General features: G+C 40.7%; 1 protein-coding gene across 2 annotated transcripts in view; it reads left to right on the top strand.

Moving 5' to 3' along the window:
• Peli2 (pellino E3 ubiquitin protein ligase family member 2) overlaps positions 1–26299 on the top strand; it is a 140838-nt gene that overhangs the window by 18079 nt on the left and 96460 nt on the right. For both annotated transcript variants that reach the window (XM_020185965.2, XM_074067914.1), the window contains exon 2: positions 25192–25321. In XM_020185965.2, the coding sequence (XP_020041554.2) occupies positions 25192–25321 (130 nt within the window). The remainder of the gene's footprint in view (positions 1–25191; positions 25322–26299) is intronic.

Raw genomic sequence — 26299 nt, 5'->3', positions numbered from 1 at the left:
TTGATGTATAAAGCACAGATTTATATGGGACTCTTGCAGTGGTCTCACTCTAAAGTTGCATATGTGTCTTTTTTCTTTCTCTCCTCCTCTTTCCCCTCTTCCTCCGCTCCTCCTCAATCTTCTCCTACTTCTTCTTGTAGGTGTGCACTCTGATATCAGTCCTTTCCAAGTAGACCTTGTCGGTTCGCTTTTGCAGCAGCTTCTGGGAGTCTTACTTGGAACAAACACCACAATATAGAATCAGATTGCTTTTGAGCTCCCCCTGGAAAAACCTCTTCAAACCTCCCTGACTTCTGGGTAGAGGTCGGTATCCTGGCTGGTGTCCCATGCGTTGGAATGGATTGGTTGGGTATTAGCAAAACAAAGTGAATTTTACCCACTCATTAGAAACTCTTTTTCATTAGCTTGACAGCATCATTTTTATACAAGTTGAAAATAAGTGAATTTTACAGTGTTTTCCAGAAAGTGTTTGATGTTTTATCATTAGCATAAGAATCCCACAATAAATTTATTTCCTTAGAAGGGAAAAACTGTTGGATGTGCATAGTAAGACCATTTTCTCACGTGAAATTTGAGCAGTTTCTTTCTTAGTCATTGGAACAAGCAGCTTTTTGGGCCATGTAACATGTAATTGCTCCATGACTGGATTAAAGTGGAGGAAAAGAATGAAAACTTAAGCTTCCTAGAGCTTAGTGGGTTGCTGGATCCTGTTCCTTTGCCAGGATGGCAGACTTTTCCAGATCTGGTGGAATGAAGTTTCCTGGTCAGGAAACCAGGTATCTGAACTGTGTTTTTTGTCACCTCCAGATGCATTGATCTGAATGTCTTAGGTTTGTGATTCTTTTAGACATTAGGCTTATCCATATAGAAAGGAGCAGCATAGGAAAGGAGGGGTTGTGCATGCCTCCTCCCTTTTAGGATACTTAGCAGTACAGTTAGTGCATGAAAAAATGACCTCTCGCATTCATGTGTGGGGTTCTAACTTTATCACCATTGTTTAAAAGGCAAGATTGTGTGTGATCCAATTCAGGGCTGATGGTTTGAATTTAAAATCTTAAACTGTTCTGAGTTTAGGTTGCTTTGGGGAGTTGAAAAAAATGAATTGATCTTTGCAGAACAGCTCAGAAACATTCAGAGTCATACTTGAGTCATTCTCACAGAAATGTTACTTGGTTCCAGATTTTTCAACTTGAACTGGGGACACGGGCATCTGCTCTGAGTTCCTTGCCTGATGGTCACTCCTCTGTGTGTAGTGTTATGGGAAGCTCCAGGACGTCTTGGGAGGCTGCCGTGCTGCATACATCCTGGGAGAAGGCTGCACTATGCACTTACAGAGGTGCAGAGATGTGCAACTGCAGGCCACGTGTGCCCTGCCTGGCGTGGGTCCCTCTTCTCAGCCAGCTCACTACTGTCGTCTGCATCTGTTATGTGCTCACCAGCGAATTACAGTGCTCATCAGTTGCCTTCTCCAGGAGTTAGCTGTGTTTGTATAGTCATTTTTTCATGAGGAGATAAAAGTAAATTCCAGGAGTTTTCTTAGGAAATTGTACATGTATTTAGCAAAAGTGTTGAGACTTTAAACAGACAGTGAATTTTTACATAGTTTTTGACACAAAGCACCATATACTTGGAGTTGTAGTGTACTGTGGGATTAGAAAAGGCGTTTTTCAGGATTCAAGCAAAAGTTGCGTCTCCTGCAACTTTTTAATTAAATCAAGGTGCAGGTGGTTCTGTAGTTCTTGTCTTTCAAAAACTGAAAAGATTTCATCAGTCACTATTTTCTGTAATGTCTGTGCGGGAAAGACTGTGTGTGGTAGAGGATTTGTAAAGTTCTGAATTCTGAAACTATGGCACACTTTTGAAGAGTGTGATCATGCTGTTAGAGATCTGATTACACTGTGAGTGATGATGGAATATTAAAATTGAAAGATTTGATCCCCCTAGCTAATCTTAACATTTATTCTGTTTCTCTCTGTAATTGATTTGTGACATAATGATGTAACTGGAACAAATTGTGTTTAATCTTTTGTCGTAAAATAACGTCGTTCTTTCGTTCAGCTTGCTCACTTCGTCAAGAGCATGACTATAGAAACCCGTAGTAGTTGATGTTGAAACAGTCATTTCCCCATGTTGCTGGTGTGTTTGTTTTCTCAGGTGCCTCTTCGCAGCCTGGCTTTCACTTCTTCCCTGCTGGCAAGGTTGATGAGCATGTGGGAAGCTGTGGGAAAGCAAGAGGGTGCAAGAGGGTGTGTGTGCTTCCAGCTGGTCCAGCTGATAGTCAGAGGGCTGGAGGGGTTTTCATATGGGAGGCTGCCCTGTTGCGGGGACAGCTGGGAGGAGGTGGAGTCCTTATCTAACCCAGTGCCTGGCCTGGGGACATCCGAACTGACAGGGCTTTCCTTGCTTTGGTGCTGGCTGGGGGTGGGGAAGGAAAGGAAGAGAGATGGACCAGGGAAGGGGAAATGGAGGGAAGAGGATGTGGTAAAGGGAGAGACTGGAGCTTCTGACAGAGTGGGGTTTTAAAATACTGAGTTTTCCTTGTGTTTGGTCATTTCAGAGTTTAGTTGTCATAGACTAATTATGAAACTACATGGACGTTGATTGGTATATATATTTTGTTTGCTGTTGCTTAACTTTCTAAGCAAAGTGCCTTATAGCCTCTTGCTCAGAACCATTGAAGTTAATTTCTTATTGAACTGCCCCCTCCCCATCTCCTATGGTTGTTCTTTTACCACTGTTCATCTTTCCTTTTTTCTCCCCTTCTTGGGTACATTTTTATTTTGGTTCATTTGGCTCTTTTTTTTTTTGAAGTCTTAGATTTACTTTTGAGCCAAGTGCCTAGGGCCTTCTTAAAAAGAAGTTAATTTTCTAAATACATGATTTTGGTAACCAGTGAGAGTCCACCAGCACAGGTGAGAAACAGAAAAGCTGGAGATAGGAATCCTACTAGTAGCCATATCACACAGCACTCCCTTATAGCAAGTTTTCTAGTTGATAAGGTCTGGCTCTTTCTCTGAAAAGGGAGGTACAAACTAACTTTTGTACTAAAAAGAAGAGGTGGGTTTGCCTTTGGTAGGGCATTTCATTGCTTTTGAAATTGAACTTCCTCAGAAATGAATCATTGAGAAGATCTTTCCTCCTGCACGTGTCTAAAGCAAATGAACTAGCAGCTCTGTTGATGATGGCTAAATCATGCCCTATGGCTCACACATGTCTAATTCAGAGCTGAGCTCCTGAATTGAGTGTGCTTGCCTGGGAAAGGTTTGCAGTTTTGCAGGACTGAGGCATTCTTCCCATTGACATCTGCAAGACTTGTAAAGAATAGTTCACAACAACCTACTCTCTCGAAAACAAACTTGTTTCCCAGTCTCAGTTATCCATTGAAAACCCCTTAAACAGTATCAATAGTTGCTTTAAATGAAACTTATTGTAATGTATTTTGTTAGGTGGAAATTGACCTCATTTTTCAAAAGTAGTAGAAGTAATAGTAAATACCATGATAATAAATTCTTATATTTAATTTCGCCTTTCTAGTGAGATCTAAAAGTAAAAGGATATTAACTTTAAGCAAATCTTGGAAAATGACTCCTGCTTTGAAGTTATTTTGGAAAATTTCTCATTGAAGACCGTCTCATTACGGAGTCACAGGCACATGCAGCACAGCTTTCTAAGAGGGTCCTTGTCAGCTTCTTCTTTGGAATAGCAGCAGGGAAAGACAATGTTGAAGGCTTAAAATTATTCTTAACTTTTGGCCAAGGACCTGTAGTGTTGTCAGTTTGAAATTACGGTTTAACCACAAGATAGGGAAAAATAGATGATGTAACAAGTAGCCCTGCTGGGCTCAGTAGGCATATGGGGTGGACTTGATAACAGAGGAGCATCCCAGTTCATCCAAAGGCACATAGGGAAGGTCAAGAGAATGGGACAGATGCATTGAGCTGGTAGCTTTGCCCGCCAAAGCATGTGGATGCTGACACAATAGCTGAGTGTTGATTTCTATGCTCTCTTCCCTGGTACTTCATTGTTAAGTTGTCCTATTGACCAAGGAGGGCATGGGTTCAGTAATGTATAAACTGGAGTTCTTCTGACTGGGTTGAAACTTCAAAGGCTAGCGGCCAGGCTTGGGCCAGCTTATAGGCATCCACACAGACTGAGCTGTTTCCTAGTCAGTCTGGGCTTCTGTGGATGAAATGAAAGTATAACTTTTTAATTGACGTAAGACAGAGTGATCATTTGATTTGTAATGAAGATGTTTAACATTCTCCAAGCATTAGTCTGTCCAATATGTGTATGAGATGCAGGATGAGATGTTGGCAGCTCAAAGTCCAGTGTGGTGCCCATGTGCCCTTGGCGGCTCTGCCTCAGGAATGGTAAGAGGATTGGCAAGGCAGGACTGGCCAGGGTGTGAATGGCAAGTAGGCAAATCAGCATCTGCTCTTCTTTGCTGCACGCATCTTTCTGGGGTAGAATTGCCTCATAGTTTTTAGATGCTGATTTGTTTAGTGGACCATACTCCTGCATTTTAAATATTCCATTGCAGGGAAAAGGATTTGTAGTGCTGTATACAGACATTGGCAAACCTTAAGCCAATACAAGGTGTGCTGTTTGTGACCACGTGGTGCAATACCAGCATAGTTCTGTTGCTTCCAGTCTAGACAGTTGTTTCACAAGCACTGATCTTTAATTTACCATGGTGTGAATTCACTCATCTCTCTTTTAATGACCTTTGAAATGTGAAGTAGCTGTGAGCTCAAGACCAGAAATTCAGATATGGGCATTTTTTTTTTTTTTACAATGAATGCAACTTTTTTTTTCATCAAACAGGTAGGTCACAGATATATTACTCATTTATAAATCTGTGGGGCAAAATTGGGATTCACTACATCCTGAACATATTATCTCTAACAGGTGAAAATATAGGGTCTTTCAAGAGGAAGCGCCCACCTACCATTACACTCCCACTTACCGGTGCTTGTCCTTGGCTGTCTCATAGTTGATGAGTTTTCAGAGTTAGGAATTTAACTCTGTTAGGAAGTGATAGCTTTCTCAGCTAACTTTGAGCTTCTTAGCCAGGAGGTATTAGAAGCATTTGGAGTAAAATTCATATAGAGCCATCTCTTTCCAAAGGTCAAGATGAAGCCATTTTCTTTTCGCTCCTGTTTTTGAATTCTGTTATTAGAAAAAAGGGTTGTAATAGGAAATCTCAAGGTTGCTAGAAAAATGCAAATTGAGATACCTCCTAATTTCTTTTTACAAATCATCACCTCTTCTTAAATAAGCTTTACCATGTTCATTGTTGAAGTTGAGGAAAATACAAAAATGTGCACAGCCCCAGCCCTTGGAAGGGCAGCTGCTACACAGGCAGTGTTCCCTTGGCCAGTGTGGGTTCTTCCTGCAGCACTGTCAGGCTGTCCCCCACAGGTTTGTAAAGGCCCTTTTAGGAAATTGAAGCGGGTCAGGTCAGGTCCCATGCCTGCTTGAAGCTGGTCAGGGCTGTTTGGCATAGGTAATGTGTTCTCTCTCTCCCCTGTCACTTAGTCTTACCACTGCGCCCCGTGTCCTTTTTAGATTACATCTGAGCTTGCATTTATTTTATATTTGCTTACTTGTGTTTTGTCTCTTGCTCCCACTGGCGTGAACTGTCACAGTAGTATCCTTGGCAAGTGCTTGGAATACTAGAGGGACTCTGTAGAAGTTTATTAAATAATGAAAGAATTACTGTTTGATGCCCATCCCTATGCATACATGTACACATAACTACATATATATTTGTCCTTTGCAAAACTCTTATGTGATCTTTTTGCAAAGTTAGATCAGTTCCTCTCCATTTTAAATTAGGAGGAGGATGGGATTATGGCATACTTTTTAAATAATAAACAACAAAGCACTAAAGATTGCTCCTTACAAAGTTTATGTTTAATAAAAGTAGGAAAATACAGTCTTCCTGTTTTAAATCAAGAGATGATTACTGCACTGTTTTAAAATTTTAACTACTGTAGAGCTAGAACCAGATTTCTTATTTGAATTAGTTTTTTTTTTTTTTTTGCTTTTTATTTTGAAACAACTTTAGTCATGCAGAAATGTTGTAGAAAATAATACAGAGTTAATGTACACCCTTCACCCTGCTTCCTTTAATGTTACCAACTTTCATAACTATCATATCAGGAAATTAACACTGGTATCATACTATAGACATTACCTGAATTTTGTCAGTTTTTCTTTTCATTATCTTTTTTTTTCTGTTCTACAATCCAGTCCAGGATGTCAGAATGCATTAGCTGTCGTGTGTCTTTAGTTTCCTCTAGTCTCTGGAAGTTCTTTATGGTTTTATACCATGACTCTCTTGTTGAATGCTGATTTTGTAGACAGAGTCTCAATTTGAGTTGATTGAATGTACTCATTATTAGACATAGGCTGTGTAGTTTTTCTTGGTAAGTCCACCAAAGTAATATGTTCTTAGTGCAGGAGTCCATGATGATTAAACATCTTACCTTTTATCAGTTGACTAAGGAGACACCTGCTTAATTTCTCCTTTGTGACATCACTATTTTATCTTTGTAATGGATAAATATCGTGGGGGAGCCACTCCAAACTAATACTCATGTTTCTCCTTAAGCTTTTTCCACAAATGTTAGCATCCTTCAGTGGATCTTGCCTGCAGCAGTTATTAATTACTGGGATGCTTGCTTAATGGTGATTTTGTATTTCCTTTGTTCCTTTTGCGTTTATTAATTTGAATTCTTCTATAAGGAAAAGAGCTGTCCCTCCCTCTCCAGGAATATATTTGAATTTATATTGAAATGAAATTATAGATATTTATTTTATTCTATGTGTTATAATCTAAAAGGTGTTTTTCCCTCAAATTTCTCCAGCTTTGGTCATTGGTAGCTCCTGCAGATTGGCTCCTGTGTCCTTCTGACTTGTCCTTCCTTGGTCACTCACTTCCGTGATTTTTTTTATCACAAGATACTTAGCTCATCTGGCGTTTTTCTGGCCACATCTCTGAAGTCAGCCACTTTTCCAAGGAGTGTTGGCTCTTATTGGAGAATAATATTTAGAAACCGGGAAGTGGACGTTAAGAAAGCTCGTTGCTGCTGGGCTGTCTTTGCTCCCCAAGGCCCTCACAATAGACAAAGTAGACAAAAGTGTCTAACTATATCTGTATCTACCTATTGCATCGATCCCTGTCTCTGTCTGTCATCTGTGTTTGCATACACATCTATATTTATTTCTATGTTTGTGTTTACATATAAGCATGTTCATTCCTCTGATTCCAGCCCAACACCATTAGGTTCATCCTAGCCCTCCCTCTTCCCTTATTTGTAACTTCTTTTTTTTTTAGACAGTGCGAAGTCTGGTTCTTACTACTCCTGTGCAGCATTTGCTTATTTATTCAATCTTATTGTATCATTGCAGATTCAATCAGAAAAACAGAACTAGTGGGCAACGTAATATGTTTTGCAGGAAACTGGCTCATTGTAGAGGCCAGCTTAGGCAGGTCCCAAATCTGTAGAGTGGGTGATGAAGAAGGACAGGCTTGAGCCACAGCTGCTGTCCACAGGTGGCATTTCTTCACGGAACCCTCATCTCTGATTGGAAGTTTTAAAGCTTTTTGAATCAGTTCCTGTGTTAGCTTTCCATTACTGTAAGAAATACCTGAAATAATCAACTTGTGAAGAAGGAAGGTTTGTTTTACCTCACAGTTTTTAAGGTTTCAGTCCATGATCAGTTAGTCCTGTTGTTTTGACCAAGGTGGCACATTGAGGAGGGAGTATATGGTGCAGCAAATCTGCTCACCTTATAGCTGGGAAGTGAGAGACAGGAGAAGGGGCTGGGTCTCACTGGTGACTCAAAGATCTCCTATCAGACCTCACCTCTTAAAGGTACCACTACCTCCCAGTATGAAAGCTGGGAGCTAAGCTCGTATGGAATACATAGAACTTTGAGGGACACCTAAGATTCAAACTAAAGCAGGGTCATGCAGATTATCTAGGACAATCTCCTTTACAGAAAGCTAATTGATTATTGACTTTAATCATATCTACAAGGTACATTCATTTAAGCAACTAGACTAATGTTTGATAGAAGCCTTGCCATACTGATACATAAAACATACCTAGTACATGCAAAATAAAGTTATAGTCATGTTAATATTTATAGACATCATTATAAAATTGTAAAATTTATTGATGATGAATATAGAATAGTATTTGTCAGAATCTCGAATTGTCTCTTTTGTGTGACATTTTGTTTATTGTTCCTCTTCCTCACTGTCTCCTGCCCATATTGCTGTGCATTGCTGGCACTTTGTAAAGCACCTGTACGTTGACTAGCTATCAAATGGATAAAATGAATAAGACCATCCATCTTAATATTTGGTTATTACCAGCTTTTCTTCTTTGCCAGTGTTTCCATTAAAAAGTAAGAATGAAGTGGAAGGGACTGGAAAGGGAGAAGAAAGAGACCCCAAGATGAATGTTAGGTTAAATTCTAGATTCTGAGAAAAAAATTTTTTTTTGAAATAAATGTCCTCTTTACTTTGGGTTAAATATTGAAATAGTTCACTGCCTGCTTTTCTTTCCTTTCCACCCCTTCCCTCCATGCCTATAAGTTCTGCCTGGTTAGTTTTTATATCTAATTTCCCAAACTTCTTTTGAAGTTTAAAGCAATAGGTGAGTTGAGGTCAGAGTTGGAGTAGCAGTTCATGTTTCTTTTTTTTTTTTTGGTACTGGGGTTTGAACTCAGGGCCTCATACTTGCTAGGCAAGCACTCTACTGCTTGAGCCACCCCACCAGCCCCTTTTTTTGTGTGTGTTGGGTATTTTCGAGAGGGTCCACAATTATGGTTTGGATATGAAGCATTTCCCCACAAGGCTCATGTGTTGAAGGCTTGGTCCAGTCATTGAGAAGTGATTGGAACTTGAGAACTCTGACCTATTCAATAAATTAATCCCTTCCTGATTCATAATATGCTGGCCTTCTCAAGAGGTGGTAGAAAGGGGGGGGTGGGGCCTAGTTGGAGGAAGGAGGTTACTGGGGTTAATTCTTAGGAAGATATACCTTCAGCTGGGTCTTTTTCTGTTTCTTCTCTGTTTCCTGGCCATGCTGGGAGCCACTTTCCTCCACCATGCCCCTCTGCCATGGTAGGTCTGCCTTTCTACAGGAGGCAGTGGAGCCAGCCAACCATGGACTGAAACTTCTGACACCTTGAGCCAAAACAAATATTTCTTCCTTTTCATTTGTTTCTCTCAGGTATTTGTCACAGTGATAAAAAACTAACATATGTACCATCTCTCTAGCTTGAGTGGTAATGGTTCTGTTTGGAAGGTGTTGACTTTCATTAATTTTGTTATGATTTACTTAGGTATGTAGAAACCTGTAGCCAGGAATAACACCTTATGTTTATATCTCTTTTACAGTTATAAACCAAAGCCAGCCTGTAATGTAATTACAAAAGCACAAAGTCATTGAAATCCACACTTCTTGTATTAATTTAATGTGACAGATAATGTTGTTTTGCTAAAGCAAAAGCATTATTTGCAATAGACAATACCTCATTGACTCATACAGGCCAGAGTTTCTGAGTTCAGTCTGCCTCTACTTCTGTGGGATGACTCAGTCTTCCCACTAGCAGTCAGGTCTTGAAACTGCTTGAGTCTTGGTTCTTGTAGAGTACAATGTGATTTCCTTTGGACTTCTCTTGTACCAAATGCATCATTGGTACAGTAAGTCTGCTTCAGTTGGTTTCTTATTAGTGCTAAAAGATGAAAGCAGAAAGTTTGTCCTGTCTTAACTTGAAATGCTGTACAAACTGAGACATTGAAAAGGTAGATTAAAGAGTGTTGGTATTAGTTCTTTAAAGGTCGGGTAGAATTCAGCAGAGAAGCCGTCAGGTCCTGGATTTTTCTTTTTTGGAAGACTCTCTATATCTGCTTCCATTTCATTAGATGTTATAGATCTGTTTAGGTGGTTAATATCCTCTTGGTTCAGTCTTCGATGGTCATAAGTATCTAGAAATTTGTGCATTTATTCTAGATTTTCCAATTTATTTGAATATAGGTTCTCAAAGCAGTCTCTGATGATTTCCTGGATTTCCTTGGTGTTTGTTGTTATCTCCCCTTTTTCATTTCTGATTTTACTAATTTGGGTCTTTTCCCTCCTCATTTTAGTCACATTTGTCAGGGGCTTGTTAATCTTTATTCTTTTCAAAGAAACAGCTTTTTGTCTCCTTGACTCTTTGTATGGTTTTCTTGGTCTCTATTTTATTAATTTCAGCCCTTATTTATTCTTTCCCTCCTGCTTGTTTTGGGTGTGGCTTATTCTTGTTTTTCTAGGAAGTTGAGATGTAGCATTAGGTCATTTATTTGAGATCTTTCTGTGTTTTTAATAGATGCACTCATGGCTATAAACTTCTCTCTTAGGAGTGCCTTTGCTGTGTCCCATAGGTTCTGATAGGTTGTGTTTTCATTAGCATTAAATTTCAGGAACTTTTCGATTTCTTCTGTGATCCACTGATCATTGAGCAGTGTGTTGTTCAACCTCCAATTGTTTGTGTATTTCCTGCTGCTGCTTTTGTTGTTGAGTTCTGTCTTTATTGCATTGTGATCAGATAGAATGCAAGGGATCATTTCAATTTTCTAATATTTGTTGAGTCTTGCTTTGTGCCCTAAAATGTGGTCTGTTTTGGAGAAAATTCCATGGGCTATTGAGAAGAATGTGTATTGTGCTTTTGCAAGGTGAAATATTCTGTAGAGCACCTGATTAGCAAGGCCCTGAGTTCAAACCCCATACTGTCAAAAAAAAAAAAAAATAGAAATTTCAAATACAAAGATTTTAAATCTCCACGTGTGCATGATGCAACTCAGGGGGAGCAGTGCTTAGTCAGCCCCATGTTACCGTCAGTTGTATTTAAATCCGTGTGTGATCTGCTGTTTCCCTCCTGTTAATTTTGTGAAAATCTGTCTCCCCAAAAGCAAATGGTACCCCAAAAGCAAGATAAAAGTGAATGTGAATTTTAATTCAAGTGATAAGGTGAAAATTTTGGATTTGTTGAAAGGTGCCTGTCTTTAGGAGAAGTTGGGTAGCATTAGGCGAAAAATGAATTAAGCATCCATAGTACAGTGCTGAACTGTGCACTCCTGGGCCTGTGCGGTTTCTCCATGGCATGTTCCTTAGAACCTCAGACCCGCTGTCACCAAGGGTCCACTGTATTACATTTGCTTTATCCACTGACCAGTTAACGAGAGCACCTGGATTATTTCCAGTTTTTGGCTACTATGAATAATACTGCCAGTGGACATTTGCTTGCAAGTCTTTGTGTGAACACGTGTTTTGTTTTTTCTTTGGTAGGTATTAAGTAGTGCAGTTACTGGATCTTAGATAATTGTGTCTTTAGTGTTTTAAGAAACTTCTAAACCATTTACCAAAAATGGTTTACCAAAAAAGCTGTTCCATCTTATGGAATGTATAGTCTTATTGGTAATAGGCCATAATGTTGTCATTTATAGTTAGGGTGAGCAGTGGCACATGTATTTGGTACAAGAGGAAGGAGAAGGTTTGAGTCATTGTGGTGGGATGGGTCGTTTTGTTTCTTACTTGATGTTTTGAATTCTTAGCACAAAATTTCATGAGGTTTAATGCTAATGGTAATTTTCTTTCTCTTTATGGGCTCTGGTTCTATGTGAACTATTTATAGCCACTAGAGTCTGGAACAACTATCCTTATAGTAGTTCCCACTGGGCTAAAACACAACCCCTTTCCTCAACAACTAACTGTCTTGTGATATACTTTTCTGGCCCTAACTTTCAGAAAGTTAGAGAAAAATCCGTAAGTGTGTATGAGGAGGAAATATTTTAAAGTGTATGGTTTGGGCACTGATACGTTATTTCTCCTAAGTTATCTTGGCCACAGCATTATTGGTGTGACAGGTGTTCTTGGAATCAGATTTGGTGCAAGACTGAATGTCCAGTGTGTGGGTGACTCAGGAACGTCCAGGTTTAGGTTGGAACTTTAGTAGCATTCGACAGGAAAGTTTAGCAGGAAGATCAGCTCTTGTCCTCTCCTCTGTAAACCTGTTTCCCTCCCCTCCATTCCTTCTCTAGGCAGTTGACACTATAAGACATGTGTACCAGAACCTGAGATGAGCCTGGAGTCTCCACTCAACCTCCACAGCATGTGGATCACTGACCTTTTTTGATTATTATTTGCAATGTGACTTTTCCCTCTCCTGGCCATGGCTATAGCCTCCTAATGCCTTTTCATCTTTTCTCCATCCCAGCTCACTCTGCGTAGTGCTACTGGAGAGCGATCTACCAGTAATGAAAAACAATTTCTGTGACTTAGGATTTATGGGGAGATTTCTCTCTCTTTCTCTCTCTCTCCCCCATCCCCTCTTTCCTTTCACCTCTCTCCTTTCTCCTCTCTCTAGGATAAAGTGCAAACATTCCATGGTGTAGAACATCCTTCATAGTGCTTGTCATCCTTCTGTGTGTCCAGTACCAGTATAGCCTGCAGCCTCATGGAATACATGCAGGGGGCTTTGTGCTTGCTTTCTTGCTTTAGGCCTTTGCAGATGCTGCTCTGGTGTCCAAGAGACCCTGTCTTCCCCAGCTCTTGTCTGCTCTGAATGTGTAGACTTAGTGTAGGTACCCCAGCTACCTAAACCCTTCCTAGCCTTCTCCCCCCCACCACCACCTTTCTTCTTGGGCTCCCATAACACTTTTCCAAATCTTTCTGCTTGACTTCATCTGTAAATATTGGATGTATTTGTCTCTGTTCCCCTGCTGGACATGTTCTCCTGGGTAACATAGACTTCACTTGGTTGTGACCCTGACATCTGGTACACTGCTCGTCACTAAGTAGACGGTCAGCAGTGATTCACAGGTAAGAGGGGAGAGGAGTCAGGGCTACAGGTGATGAGAAGTGAGAAGCAGTCTGAAGACCAGAGGAGGCCTGTTGGGTTACTGCCTTAGGAAGGTGGCACCCTGACTTGCTCATTGAGTGAGAAAGCTTCATAAGAGATATCACCTTTTCGTTGACTACTTGTTTCAGTCATCAACAGTGGTGTCATTGTTCAGATTCCTTGGAGATTGGAGCCCACCATGTACTTGGGTTGTTTTGAACCACATCACAACTCTGAAGTCTTTTTTTGTTGTTGTCATTCTGCTAGATTAACTTTTACCTGACTTCCAGGAGCCCCGTGACCTCAGTTCACTCCTAGATCATATGTAAGGTGTGAGTGTCTTGAGTTAAAATACTGAACATTTTGTATTTTGTTCTTGGTCTAAGAACTCAGGTATCTTTCAGGGGTAAATGCAAACATTTTGTGTTTTACTCTTGTTACTTTTAAAGAATATTTAATGTCTTCGTTTCTCCTGCCTTCTTTCTATGACTGGATCAGTAGCTTTTCTAGAACTCCATGAGGTGGACATCTTCATGGTGCCATTAAGAAGAGAATTGAGTTATGCAGCCATCTCTGTTCATGGTTGCTGGCTCCCTTCTCAAGACAGGGAAGGGTAAATGAGGAAAAGTGCTTTGCTTTCCTCAGAAGCAGAATTGTTTGAGGAGGAGAATTGTGAGGGTTGAGTCCCTGGCAAGAAGAACAGTGTAGCTGTCAAGTGTGTCTGCTTCTTAACATTAAGATCCAGTGTTAACTGCCAGCCTACCAAAGTGAAAGAAACCATCTCCCCATATAAGCCAACACATAGTTATCGATAAAAGACTGAAGTCTAAGGAGATTGCATGATTTTGCCTATTGAGTGTAAAAACTTAAGAAAAGGAGGTTCAGTCTGCTTTGTCATTTTCAAAGCTGGAAAGCAAAAGTAAAAAGTGAGATTGCAGGTTATATAGGTGTTTCCCATAGTCCCTGCCTAGCCTCTTTGAAGCATCTTTGACAACTCTGAGCGTGACTGCAGGTGCGTAACATCACACAACCCTTGCCCAGGTGGTCCCTTCTGCCTGGTGAGTTTTTACTTCTTACTGAGTGCACTGCTCCATGGCAGTCTTTGGACCTGCAACAGTCTTTGGACCCTTGTTTGTCCTCACCCTGTGTTTACTGGTCATCCTTACTGCCCCAGGTGTTTAAGCCTTGCCCTCCCCCTGGTATTTTCCATACACCTGCTTTAGAACAGCACTCTGTATCATAAGTGTTGCACATTTCTCAAGGGCTGCACTTGCTGAACATGCCACATGACCTTGGTAATACCTTATCCATTAGAACTCTCCTATTCAGCTACAACTTGAAGTTGGAGTGTTTGAGTTCTTACGCTAGCTCTGTGACTTCTTACCTCTGTGCTGGTGAACAAGTTACTTACCCCATTCCTGAGCAGGGGTCTATCGCAAAGTATCTCTGTTCCACTAACTTGTGGGTTTGTTCTCAAGTAATACATTGTTTTAATTATGATAGCAACAACACTAGCTTTGTGTCTTTTCAACAGTTAATACCTCTTATTTCTGTTTCAGTTTTATTAATTAGAACTTTTGTAACAGCATTGAGTAAAATAATAGTGGGCATCCTTGTTTTGTTTTCGGATTTTAATCAAATGCTTTTACTACCTTATCTTTAAATAATTATGTGAAGGAAGTATTCTTTTAGGCTGTTAAAAACATTAATCTGTAGTTGTATTTTATTAAATGCCTTTTTTGCTATCTGTAATAAGTCTAAATTTGGAAGTTGTTTATAAGATAGATTTTTATGGGTGAATCACACTTTGTTAATAACTTACATTATAAATTCCAAAGTGTGTCCCCAGACAGAAAATGCGTCAGCCACAAGCAAAATATACTTTTTGATGCCAGAATGTTTCTTTTTCCTCAAAAGGCAATGGAATATTTTCTTAATTACCAGTTAGAGGAAAAAAAAAAAACCATCTTCTTTAAGCAGAGAGATAGAGTTTGAGAATATTTTCTAACCTGGCATTATTCCAAGGAATTTTTTTTAATAGTGTCCAAAGACTGTCAAATTCTAAAAATCTTCTTCTTTTTTTTCCAGTTCTGGGGCTTGAATTCAGGGCCTACACCTTAACACCAGCCCTTTTTTTGTGATTTTTTTTTTTTGAGATAGGGTCTCAAGAACTATTTGCCCAAGTTGTCTTCTAACTGTGATCCTCCTGATGTCTGCCTTCTGAGTAGCTACGATTATAGGTGTGAGCCACCAGAGCCCAGCAAATTCTCAAAATCTTGAGGACAGAACTGAACTAGGATTCAGGAACCTTGTACTGAGTTTCTGTGCCTTTGAGGACACCTGTTCACTTGACATGCTGGGGGATCAGTGCTGGTGCTGTCCGTCAGAACCTCTTGTTTCAGAGAGGTGTTAGTCCTGTACTCACTGGCTGTTGGGTACTTGAAGTGTGACTAATGGGAAGAATGGGAATTTTAAAGTGTTTTTCTTTTAAATTATTGTTGTGCTGGGGGTACTTTGTGACATTTACAAAAGTGCTTACAATATATTATAGTTGAATTCACCCCTCCATCATTGAAATTTAAATAGCTGCATATAGCTAGTGGCTACCATATTGAACAATATGGATCTATACAATGAATTAGTATATATCTAAAGTCATTTATTATAGTTCTTGAATTGAGCCAATGAATATGGCTAGAAACTTCTTAAGAATCTTACATTTCAAGAATTTGTACATTGGGAGATTTGGGGGCAATACCTCTGATGTGCTCTGATTCTTGTATTATTGATAAACCTACCTCCTCTATTAGGAGGGAGTATGAATGTGGTTGTTGACTGACCCCTAGTAACTATGTAAATAGTGTTATTTTTGATAATTGATACGTTAATATATTTATGTATTTTCATGGTGGATTTTGAAGGGTTTTCCTTCTCTTTCTGTAGGTGGTGGGTCAGCATTCCACATCAGCATTAACTTCCCCTTTCATACTGAGAGTTGGTTATGAAGACTTGGGAGCACGTTTGTGTAATCAGCCTTTCCTGGCTACTTTGTAGTCATAAAATACAGCTACAAAGAATTCTTGAAATGAGCCAGATTTTGCATGTTTTTATTTTGGATATTTCCTGATCTCATGCTTCAGCTATTGTTAGTTATAAGAAAAGTCTTATGAAAGGGACAGTGAGCCTGTGCTGCATTAACAGGCATTGTGTGAAGCCAGGCTCTGTGCTCATTAAAAAGTATTTATATTTGGTATAAAAACACTTTGCCACTAAAATTCTGCCATGGATAATTGAACAAAGATAAAATATTTTGTAACAAATTGCCTTGAGAATTTCCTGTTACACACAGTAGCAATTAAATATCCATGGAGTAAGTAGTTTGTGTGGGCCTTACCTGTGAGTGCTCAGAGTGCAGTTTGCTTGTTCAGGCTTGTCTGTATTTCTAGGAATTTCTAAAAATTGTCTGTTCATTCCCTGAAGTTTAAACAAACATACTGGAGACAGTGCTTCAGCCTGCTTTCTACAGTTTATGCACCTGACTACCTTACTTTTGATGGTAAAGAGGTGAAAGTAGGCAAATGGTGATAGAAAAGGAATGCATGGAATTTAATGTTTTTCAGAATTATTAATTGGTGAAATACATAAAGAAGGGTGCAGTGTAAAGTGGCACCAATCAGAAATAAGATATAGTGATAAATCCTTACCTTGTTCTTCATTGTACAAATCAGGTACTCTGTCAAATCCATTCCTTGCTACACCCTTCTTTTTTTGTTTTTTTTTCTGTTGGTGTGGTATTTTCTCTTCTTTTGAAAATCAAAAATTACCGCAGGTCAGGCTTGGTAGCTCATGCTTGTGATCCCAGCTATTCATGAAGCAAAGACAGAGAGGATCAAATTCAAGGCCATCCCAGGCACAAAGTTAGCAAGACCCCACCTCAACAAATAAGCTTCCCGTGGGGTGCATGCCTGTATAATTCCAGCTAAGTGGGAGGCATAGGTAGGAGGGTCATGGCCCGAGATCAGCTCTGAACAAAAACACGAGACCCTATTAAAAAAATTAACTAAAGCCAAAAAAATCCCCCAAATTACTGCAGGATAATACTTAAAACATATTTTTCACCCAAATGGTAAAAACCAGATTCTTTGACAGAAGGCACTAATATATTAACAGGTACTTAATCAGAGATATTTTGGATTATTGGTGCCAAAGGTACCATCAAAAGTAGTCTTAAAGCAGTAGTCTTTAAACAGTAGTATAAACAGCTGTCCCTGTTCCTGGCACTGGGCCTACCCTCAGGTGTTCATCAAAAAATGTTTGCTGATGGCCCTCCAGCAATGCTGAAAAATCAAAGATCAGCATAGTAAAAAAAAATTACCTTTTGTGATTCAGCAACAGCTCTGATGTGCAATGAAACAAGGAGAAAGGAATCAAATAGCTAAATATTAGATAGTAAACATTCCCTATTTTCATAAAAATTTGCTTTGTTTTTTAGGTACACTGGATTAGCTTTACACATTCTTTTTTTGGTGGACTGGTTGGAGGAAGAAGTGGAACATTTGACCTCCAAGAATCAGTAGGAATTGAATAAAAGAAGAAAGCAGAGCATTTGCCCATCAGTCAGCGGAGGTGTGGTGCTAATGAGGCTGAGATCAGGGGTTGAGGCTCTCATGAGCTAGGTAGCTTTGCCCTCACCTCCCAACACCACACCGAATCAGAATTCAAACTGTACAGTGTTCTGTCTTTCTGTACAGTGTTCTACTTTCTGGCAAAGGAGAGCAAAGCTGAGAGGTTAAGCAACTTGTGTAGAGGCACATAGAGGCTTGGAAGTAGAGGCAGGATATGAGCCTCTTCCTTTCACACCAGCCTCTTGCCACATGGGACTGTGTAAACCTGGGAAGAGCAGCTGGAAACCTACTTAACACCTGTCCAGTACTGCATTCCTGATGTAGAGAACTTTTGAACAGTTAGCCTGGGGAAGCATTTTGGCACAGGAGAGCTAGAAGTAGAAGATAAAAAGACTACCTGCAGCATAATAGCTGCATCTCAGTTGCTGCGAAGGCTCTGGAGTCTTCTGCAAACCGTAGGAGTGATAGGAATCAAAGTAACAGCAAATGCACTTCTCTTAGGATGCTGGTATTTTAGTTGGATGAAATGCCTTCTCGTGTCCATATTGAATGGAAATGCCTGAGAAAGGTTTGGGAGTCTCTTTTTAAAATCGTATTTGTAGTTTGTAGTCGAGGAAACAGAAAAACACCAGTCTAGAAAAGAACTGAAGCTAGAATTCCTATCTTTGGAAGACCATCATTATTCCTACAGTCATGTGGTGAACATTTCTCTTTTAAGGTACCGCACAGAGGCAAAGGGAGGTCTGTAAAGAAATAGGGAACTGCTCAAAAAGCACCTGGTCCACATGGTGGATGGTAAATGAAAGATTAACTTGTGTCCCCCCACAGGTCTGGTCTAGAAGACTGTTACTAAGGTTCCATGACCAGAATCACAAGTATAGGACATGCCCATAAATGTGCCTTCAGAAACACCAGGGAAGCGCCCTAATGCAAAATCTACCATTCAGAGTCACGTGCATAGCATGTGTGCAGCCCTAGGCTCCAACCCTGGCACCAAAAGACAAAACAAAACAAAAAGAACTCTGCTGTTCTGATTTTTTTTTCTTGTTTTCATACTGTGTTTTATAACCCACTTTCATTGCTATTTATTAGTGCTGTTTTTCATTTGTCTACCTTGATTGCCTTCTCCATGCCTCGTTGAGTTCCTCAGGAGTCAAGGTATCTTTGTGTGTGTCCTTAGCTCCTTAACTCCCAACCTTTGGCCTGATACAAACCACTAACCTCACCTGATACATTTTGAAAGAGCACATATACTTTTCTATTCAGTAGGTCTTAAATAGCTCCTTGGAGCAAAGACTATTTCCAAACAGGAAGGGGACTTGGGAATCTTTTTACAATGCCAAGGCCAGGAAAATTTTCTGAATGAATTGATATTTACAGAGCTGCAGCAGGTTACATCCAGAGGGGATAACCTCTGTTGTGGTGGTGCTGTAATTAGTTCTCTGGCTAGAAATCAAAGTCTGCTGTTTATTTTATGAGACTCAAATGTGCAGCATTTCTTAGGTACAGAGAAATAAGTGTTGTGTCCCTAGGCTTTATAGTTCATCAGAACAGGGGAAGTCTAGGTTAAATAGTAAGGGATTGGGACTGTAATTATGTAAAACCAGAGTCAGGCACTTACTGGTTTATATGCATTTTCTTACACACAATTGCATCAGTGCATCCATGTGGTGAGTTAACGTGAGCTGCCTCAAGACAGGTGCCACATTGTGGGGATTTATCAGACTCTGCCCAGCCTCAAGTCTTCTGTCTCTTGTGACATGTTCCTGTTCGTCTGCAGTGCACACTCTGCTTTGGTCACAGAAGTTGTGATTTATTGGTGCTGGTGTGAGATGCTACTTTCGCATAAGGGGAGAGCCTTTGGTCTATAATGAAAAGTATGGATGCCTCTGGAACATGATCAGGGGCGCTGATGATGCCTCCACTACTGGAGCCCACAGCACATTCAACACAGGATGCTGCTGAAAGAGGTCAGAACAGTTAATGCCACATGGGATGTCTTCTGGCACTCCTTCTCTTGCTGCTATTTCTTATGGAAAGTTCTTTTGGACAAATACATTTTTAGGTGGCAGGCATCTTTTCAAAACTGTGTCTTCATGCTTTCTGCCAAGAAATGCCTTGAATTGAAAAAATTGTTAGTGTTGCTTCCTGGAAAGAGTATGAAATTTGGAGTCAGACAAAGCTGGATGAGCTTTGGTCTCTGCCTGACCTTTCCTCGCTATATTAAGTCTGTGTGTTTCACCCATTCTGAGCCTTTTACCTGTTCACTAGAAGTGATACCCCCTTTACCGGTTTTCTTGGCATGTAGTAAATATTCAGCAAATGTTACTAATTCACATTAGTGTATGAACTCTTTAAGTTGTAAGTCAAGAAAAACCCATCATCACTTGGTGAGGTTTCTTTGGATAATTCTTTGTCTGTTGCAGCTTCCAAATACCTTTACTGTTAAGACTAATTGCTTGCTCTGCATATATGAAAGTTGAGTTTTTAATCACACATTTACTAAATAAATGGGTGATTTAAAAAAGGCACTTTGTGGGCTTGTATTGAGGTGCCCCCATTCAATAGCTGAAATAGATGTGTCAGCAGCACCTGGACATTTTACTTCTACCAACTCACTGGCTGAAATGCTTGCCAGGCTAGGGAACATCCTGACCTCTTGTAGAGCAGTAACTTTTTGCCTTTTTAAGCAGAATTTCATCTTTATGCCTGGGCTCTATTATACAAAGGCTAGTCTTCTTTCACCTGGTTGGCTGGGAAGTTTTCAGTGCCTACCGTGTTCCTGGTGCACTGTGCAGGTGCCTCATTTTCTAGACTCACATTCCCCATCCAGCAGATAGGCCAGAGGGGGAGGGAGGTGGCAAGGGTAGAGGGGAAATGCTGGTGGTAGTTCTTAGGATAAGGTGTCAGTACTTGATTGAAGTGGATTGGGATCAATGCAGAGGCTGAGAAGCAGGGAGACTAAGACCATACCAAAGGATTTGGGGTTTGTAGTTCTTTTACTGCAGAACCAATCACCTCAAAACTTAGTGACTTCAGACAACCACCATCTTATTGATTGCACAAGTCTTATGGGTCAGCAGTATGGCCACATGATGTCAATAGAGGACACTTGGTGGTAGTCATCTGATGGATTGATTGGTCTACAGAGTCCACAGTGACTTTAGTCATGTCTGGTACTTGGCAAATGACTGGAAGCCGGGGTAGCTGGGACTGCAGCTGGAGTGCCTATGTATATCTTTCCCCTATGGAACTCCCAGGTAGTCAGGCTTCTTATTAGGCAGCTCATGGCCCCAAGAAACCCAGGCAGAAGCCACAACACACCTGGTGTGAAAAGTTTTAAGACTATTAACTTCCTCTGCGTCTTGTTGATAAGCAAGTCACAAGTCATTGGGACTATCCCAGATTTAGGGAGCAGGGAATTGGACTCCAGTGGAGAAGTAATAAGGACTTTGTGGCCCTCTTAACCTAACACATGGTGTTTCTTGACAGGAGAACCAGTGGGAGACTTTCAGGAGGAGAGAGTGGAAGGGTGCTGGGTATGTGACACATGATCAAATGCACTTTTACATTTGGGGCAAAGATCAAATGATCGTGGGTTGAAGGATTCAGCACTTGCTGGAGTGGGAAGATGGGTGTGGACACTTCCTCAGGATTCTTGCTATGCAGAGAAGATGGGAATGAGAGTGGAGGTTCAAGGAGGGTTAGAGTTGGAGACGTTTGCTTGTTTTGCTTTGTTTGAACACGGGTGAGGTCCGCAGTGACCAATCTGTTCTGAAATATGTGCCTTTTCATTCTCATGACTGACCTCCGACCTGATTAAACACAGGGAATTCTGTCCTGTTGTGATTCAACTTTCACCTTGTCTTGGTTCCCCTGCCTGTGTCTAAGAAGGGTTGTTTTCTCTAGTGGTTGCATTTCCCAGGCATTGTCCCAGCCTTCCTTTCTTCCTTATTCTGCCCTTTTCTCTTGAACAGTCTCATTCATTTTCATGATTTTAACTGACTTCCCCCTGTCCCCCACCCCCACCCACTAGCCCTCCCGGTCTATTGTTTGTCCAGGGCTGCAAACCTGCGTATCCAGTTGCCCCCTGCATGTCTTGTCTGAATATCCCTGGACAAAGTACCTGGCCAAAGCCTCTAGGATTTTCCCTTTTTCTGTCCATCCCTCTGTGTATCTGTAAGCCCCCACATACTTTTGATTTTGTGGGTTCTTAACTGTGGCCACACATAGGCATCATTTGTGGAGATTTACACGCATGCTGACCTGACACCCACCCAGCCTACTGAATCAGGATCTCATGGGATATGACCTTCCCTGGGTGAGTGGTGTTCACTTCCCATGGAAAACAACTCTAAATTTTTCTCTAATACTCTGGCCATTTCCACCATCATTGTTTTGGTTCAGGCTTTTATAGTTCCCTGTGGCTCCCATAACAAATTAGCACAAGCTTGGTAGCCTCAAACAACAGATGTTTCTCCTCTCACAGTTCTGGAGGCCGGAAGTGTGAAGTCAAGGTGCGGGCAGGGCCACCCTCCCTCCAAAGGCTCTAGGGGAGAATCCTTCCTTGCCTCTTCCAGCTTCTGGTGGCTCCAGGAGGTCTTGGCCCTCCATTTGCATACTCTGGGCCCCCTCTCCGTCTTCACCTGGTCATCTCCTTTCCATTCCTGTCTGCCTCTTACAAGACACTTACCATTTGATTTGGGGCCCACCAGAAATCCAGGATGATCTTATCTGGAGATCCTTTTCCTAGAAGGCCATATTCCCAGGTTCTGGGACATGGTCAAATCTTCTGGGAGGCCACCATTCCACCCACTACATACCTGTGGTTATGATGGCTCTCCCCACTGATCATCTGGCCTCTAATCTGGATATCTCCATCCTGCACTATGCCACCCTAATGATTATATATCCAATCATATTAGCTATTTGCTTAAATCTTTCCAGACTTCCCATTCCATTCCTCTTAGGGTAAGAAGCCATGCCCCTTATCCTGGAGTACTGGCTGTTATGATCTGCCCCTGTCTGCCTTTCCCCTCCTTTTCCTTTGCTTCCTCTCCTCTCGGACTTCCACTTTCACAGCTGTGAACTCCCTGCCATTTTTCTCTCCTTGTGCATGCTCCCCAGCCAGTCTTCTGGCTTAGATTCAAGATACTTCAAGCAGTGCTTGCCATGTGCTCTGTGCTCCTAGTGTCTTTTGTCCCATGAGTTTTATCCCACTTGTTGTTTTGCTTTTTTTGCCATCCAAGCAGAGCGCTCTGTGAAGGTAGGGAAGCTGATATTCATCATTGTAGCTCAGTACTTGGCACTATAAATATTGAATGAATGGCCCTGTAGCTTAATCTAATTAATTAGAAACTCATCTCATCTTGACACTCGGTTTTGAACCACTACTTTAGCTATTTCCAATAGGAATTTTCACCTATCATCATCTAGATATGTTAAGTAAGTAGGCAGTCTTCAAATAGACTGGTTTATTATTTGCTTAACCTATAGTATCCATGCATCTATGCACAGGCAATTTAAATTAAAATGATTTTTGCATTAAGATTGACACTTTTGACCCCACCCCACCCCCATGCACACTCTTTATGTTGGATATGGCTTTGAGGTTGTAAATAGCAGAACCTAACCTGACTTAGCTGAAGTTAAAAAGAATTTCATGAGCAAGGTTCAGTGTATCTGGACAAATAGGACCCTTACGTATCCTCTGCTTGCCTCTGTTCATCTGCTTCATTCTTCATTTTCTCTTCTTTCTGGCCACATAGGGATTATTGGTTCCCATAGCGCTTGTGTTTACATTTTATAGCTCTAGTTACCCAGAAAGACTGGTTAGTTGTTCCTTGCCCCAGTTTTGTATTTCCTAGGGTGAGGATATTATTGGCTAGTAGGGGGTCAGATGTTCACCTCCAGCTGGTCAGGGTCATATCATTCAAACCTGATGTTGGGCTCACCTTGGGGAGTTAGGTGTCAGACTCCCGAGAAGCAAGTGTTATTGTGAGTGGGTAGCTGCAAAGGGCCCGCTGCACTCCCCTGAGGCTGAGTCCCCTTAACCAGCAGTGCACAGTTAAGAGAAAGATGCAGGGGAGGCTGGGGAAAATTGAGGAGCTTAAGAACCTTTGCCAGATCTTGTAGTAATTGTCTCTAGGCCACAGTAGTGAAAAACATTCCTCCAAATTGTTTATCGTCTTGGCTTTAATTGGTTCACATATGTTTCCCTTAATATAGAACATTTGTCTTGAGCTAAGTAGTATGAAAATATCTTAAAACAAAGTGGGTTTATGATGGTGTTTACTTGTGGATATTTGATAGTAGTGGTCACAAATTCCTTTAGGAAAATAATGTACAGTTTCTGATCTTTCCTGAGAAAAAGGAGAGGAGTAAGAGGCATTTTTATATGGCTGGCATTCCTTTGTGATGGGAATGGAAACAGATTACAAGCACAGTGAGAGTAACTTCAGTGACACTGTAAAGCCATTGTGTGACTGCAGCTACTGACTCAGCTCTCAAAACCCACACACCCTAAACCTCTTTGTTCCAACTTCTGCAGTTCCCAGTGGCCTCACATCCCTGCTTCTCCACCCTGGGGACCATGTTCCTGTTTTGGGTGGAGCTGGAAAAGTAGAGGAGCCTAGGGGTCTGACTGAAGACTTTTAGTATGGGAACTAGGCTGTACCTGACTTTGGTGTTCTGAGGGAACTGTGGAGAGCACATTTACCTGTGTAAATTCTAAATGACTCCTTTCCCTTTTAGTTCTTTTCTTTTTCTTGGTGGTACTGGGGTGTGAACCCAAGGCCTTGTGCTTGCTAGGCAGGTGCTCTGCTACTTGAGCCATGCCCCCAGCCCCTTGTGCTTTTCTTGAAAGGAGCTTTTGCCAAGGTGCAGGGAGAGAACCGTCATATCTGTGTGGTAACATGGGACGGTGATCAAGACATTCAGGGACAGGCTAGTCTAGTGTTAGAATTTGCAGTTGAAAAGCCTGCATTTCTTTTAAACTTTGGTATTAGCTAAATACAAGAAATCTTAAGGACATTATGTGTTTTCTTGGTGACTTTTAAAGTTTTCTGACAGTCGTTGGACTATAAGTTTATGTATAATTTGTGCAAGATATGTATATTTTTTGCTAATGCAGCAGTGTAGGGTTCAAATGAAAATGAATATAAAGAATTCAAAACCTTTTAAAAACAAGCAACTAAATTTGGTATTCTTACAAATGAAGATCTTACAGACAGCATTCACATGATTTGAGAGTGAGAGATGAGGTTTAATTAGTGTGCTATTTTCTAACTAGTTCATTTAAAAATTTTCTCAAGTGTTTCTCTGGTGTCCATTAGGATGGTGCTAGCTGAATTGAGCCAGCGCTAATATGGCTGCTGCAGAATACTCATTTGCTTATTTATACTCTGGCTCCTTCAGAAAAGATTTGAAGAGTCTGACTTTATAGGCTAGGAAACCTATAATTACTTGTACATCACTTTTAAATTAAGTTTCTGGAAGTGATTTAAATTTTATTACAGCTGGAGTCTGTTTTGCAGCCCTTTCCCTTTGTGGGTGTTTAGTGGATACTTCTTTATGACCATTCCTGTCTTTTCCTTTATTCCATCTAACTTTCATGGTTAAAACTTTTAAAACCTGAACAAACGAGCTCTGTCATGTCTGCTTTTAGGTATAATGGTGCACTACCTAATGGAGACAGAGGACGGAGGAAAAGTAGATTTGCCCTCTTTAAGCGGCCCAAGGCTAACGGTGTAAAACCCAGCACAGTCCATGTGATCTCCACACCCCAGGCATCCAAGGTAAGTGGCTCTGGCCCAGTTGGGAAGTCTTGCCAGACGTGACTCACAGGTATTCCTCATCAGCTGCTCTTGTTCCCTGGGCTTGTTTTCATGCAGGGCAGTTTCTACACAGTGGAGCTTGGATAACTATTGGGAGGGGGAGTGCTGTGTCTTATAGGATGTTTAGCAGCACCATGGCCTCTCCCTGCTCTCCACTGTCCTTAACCTCTGAAAATGTCTCCAAATGTTGCAGAACATCTTTTGACAATGGGTAAAATCTGTCCTGTCGTGAACCACAGCTTTAGGATACAAAGCAACTAGTGCTTACCAAGTTTGAATAGTTGTGGTTGAAAGATACATGATGTTCTTCATCCTGAACAGGTTTTGTATTAAATCTTGGTGTAAACCTCATAAAAATTTGTTGTTTTTCTTCCGTTATTTGAATACAGTAGGTGTTTTCATGTAATTTACATGTACATAGAATCAAATTTGTGTGATTATTAGAAAGATGAGAAGCCAACAGAGCTAAGTGCTATAAGAAGTCCTATCTTTATGGGAATCAATTTGATATGAAATAAAAATGATAAATTAAAATAATTATTTCATTTCTTTTCTGTTACATGAGTAGGGGAAAAGCCTGAGTTCTCATTCTGGTTAATGATGTTTTACATATTGGAATTACGGTTTTCTTTCAATAAATAAATTCTTTAATGTGTTTTAAATTCTTTAGTTTTTCTATTCTATAAAATAGTTATACTTACTGTAATATTTCACATAGGCAGTACATTTTGTCATCATGGATTTGGACTATGTAGACTAAGTAAACCTTTGTTCCTGTTTTTACTGAACCTGGCATTCAGCAAAAATCACCTGTGGCCATTTTGATTTAAATACCCCTGTCATTTCTGAAGCAGTACCCTGGACAGATCTGTTCTAGCTGTCTCTACTCATGAGGGAACGTGTAGAAAAGACAGTATCAAGCACCATAGAGATGGAGAA

This window comes from Castor canadensis, chromosome 3 (assembly GCF_047511655.1).
Source record: "Castor canadensis chromosome 3, mCasCan1.hap1v2, whole genome shotgun sequence".
NCBI classification, from domain to species: domain Eukaryota; kingdom Metazoa; phylum Chordata; class Mammalia; order Rodentia; family Castoridae; genus Castor; species Castor canadensis.
Note: the sequence above shows the minus strand (reverse complement) of the source record. Positions and strands in the feature narration are given on the sequence as shown.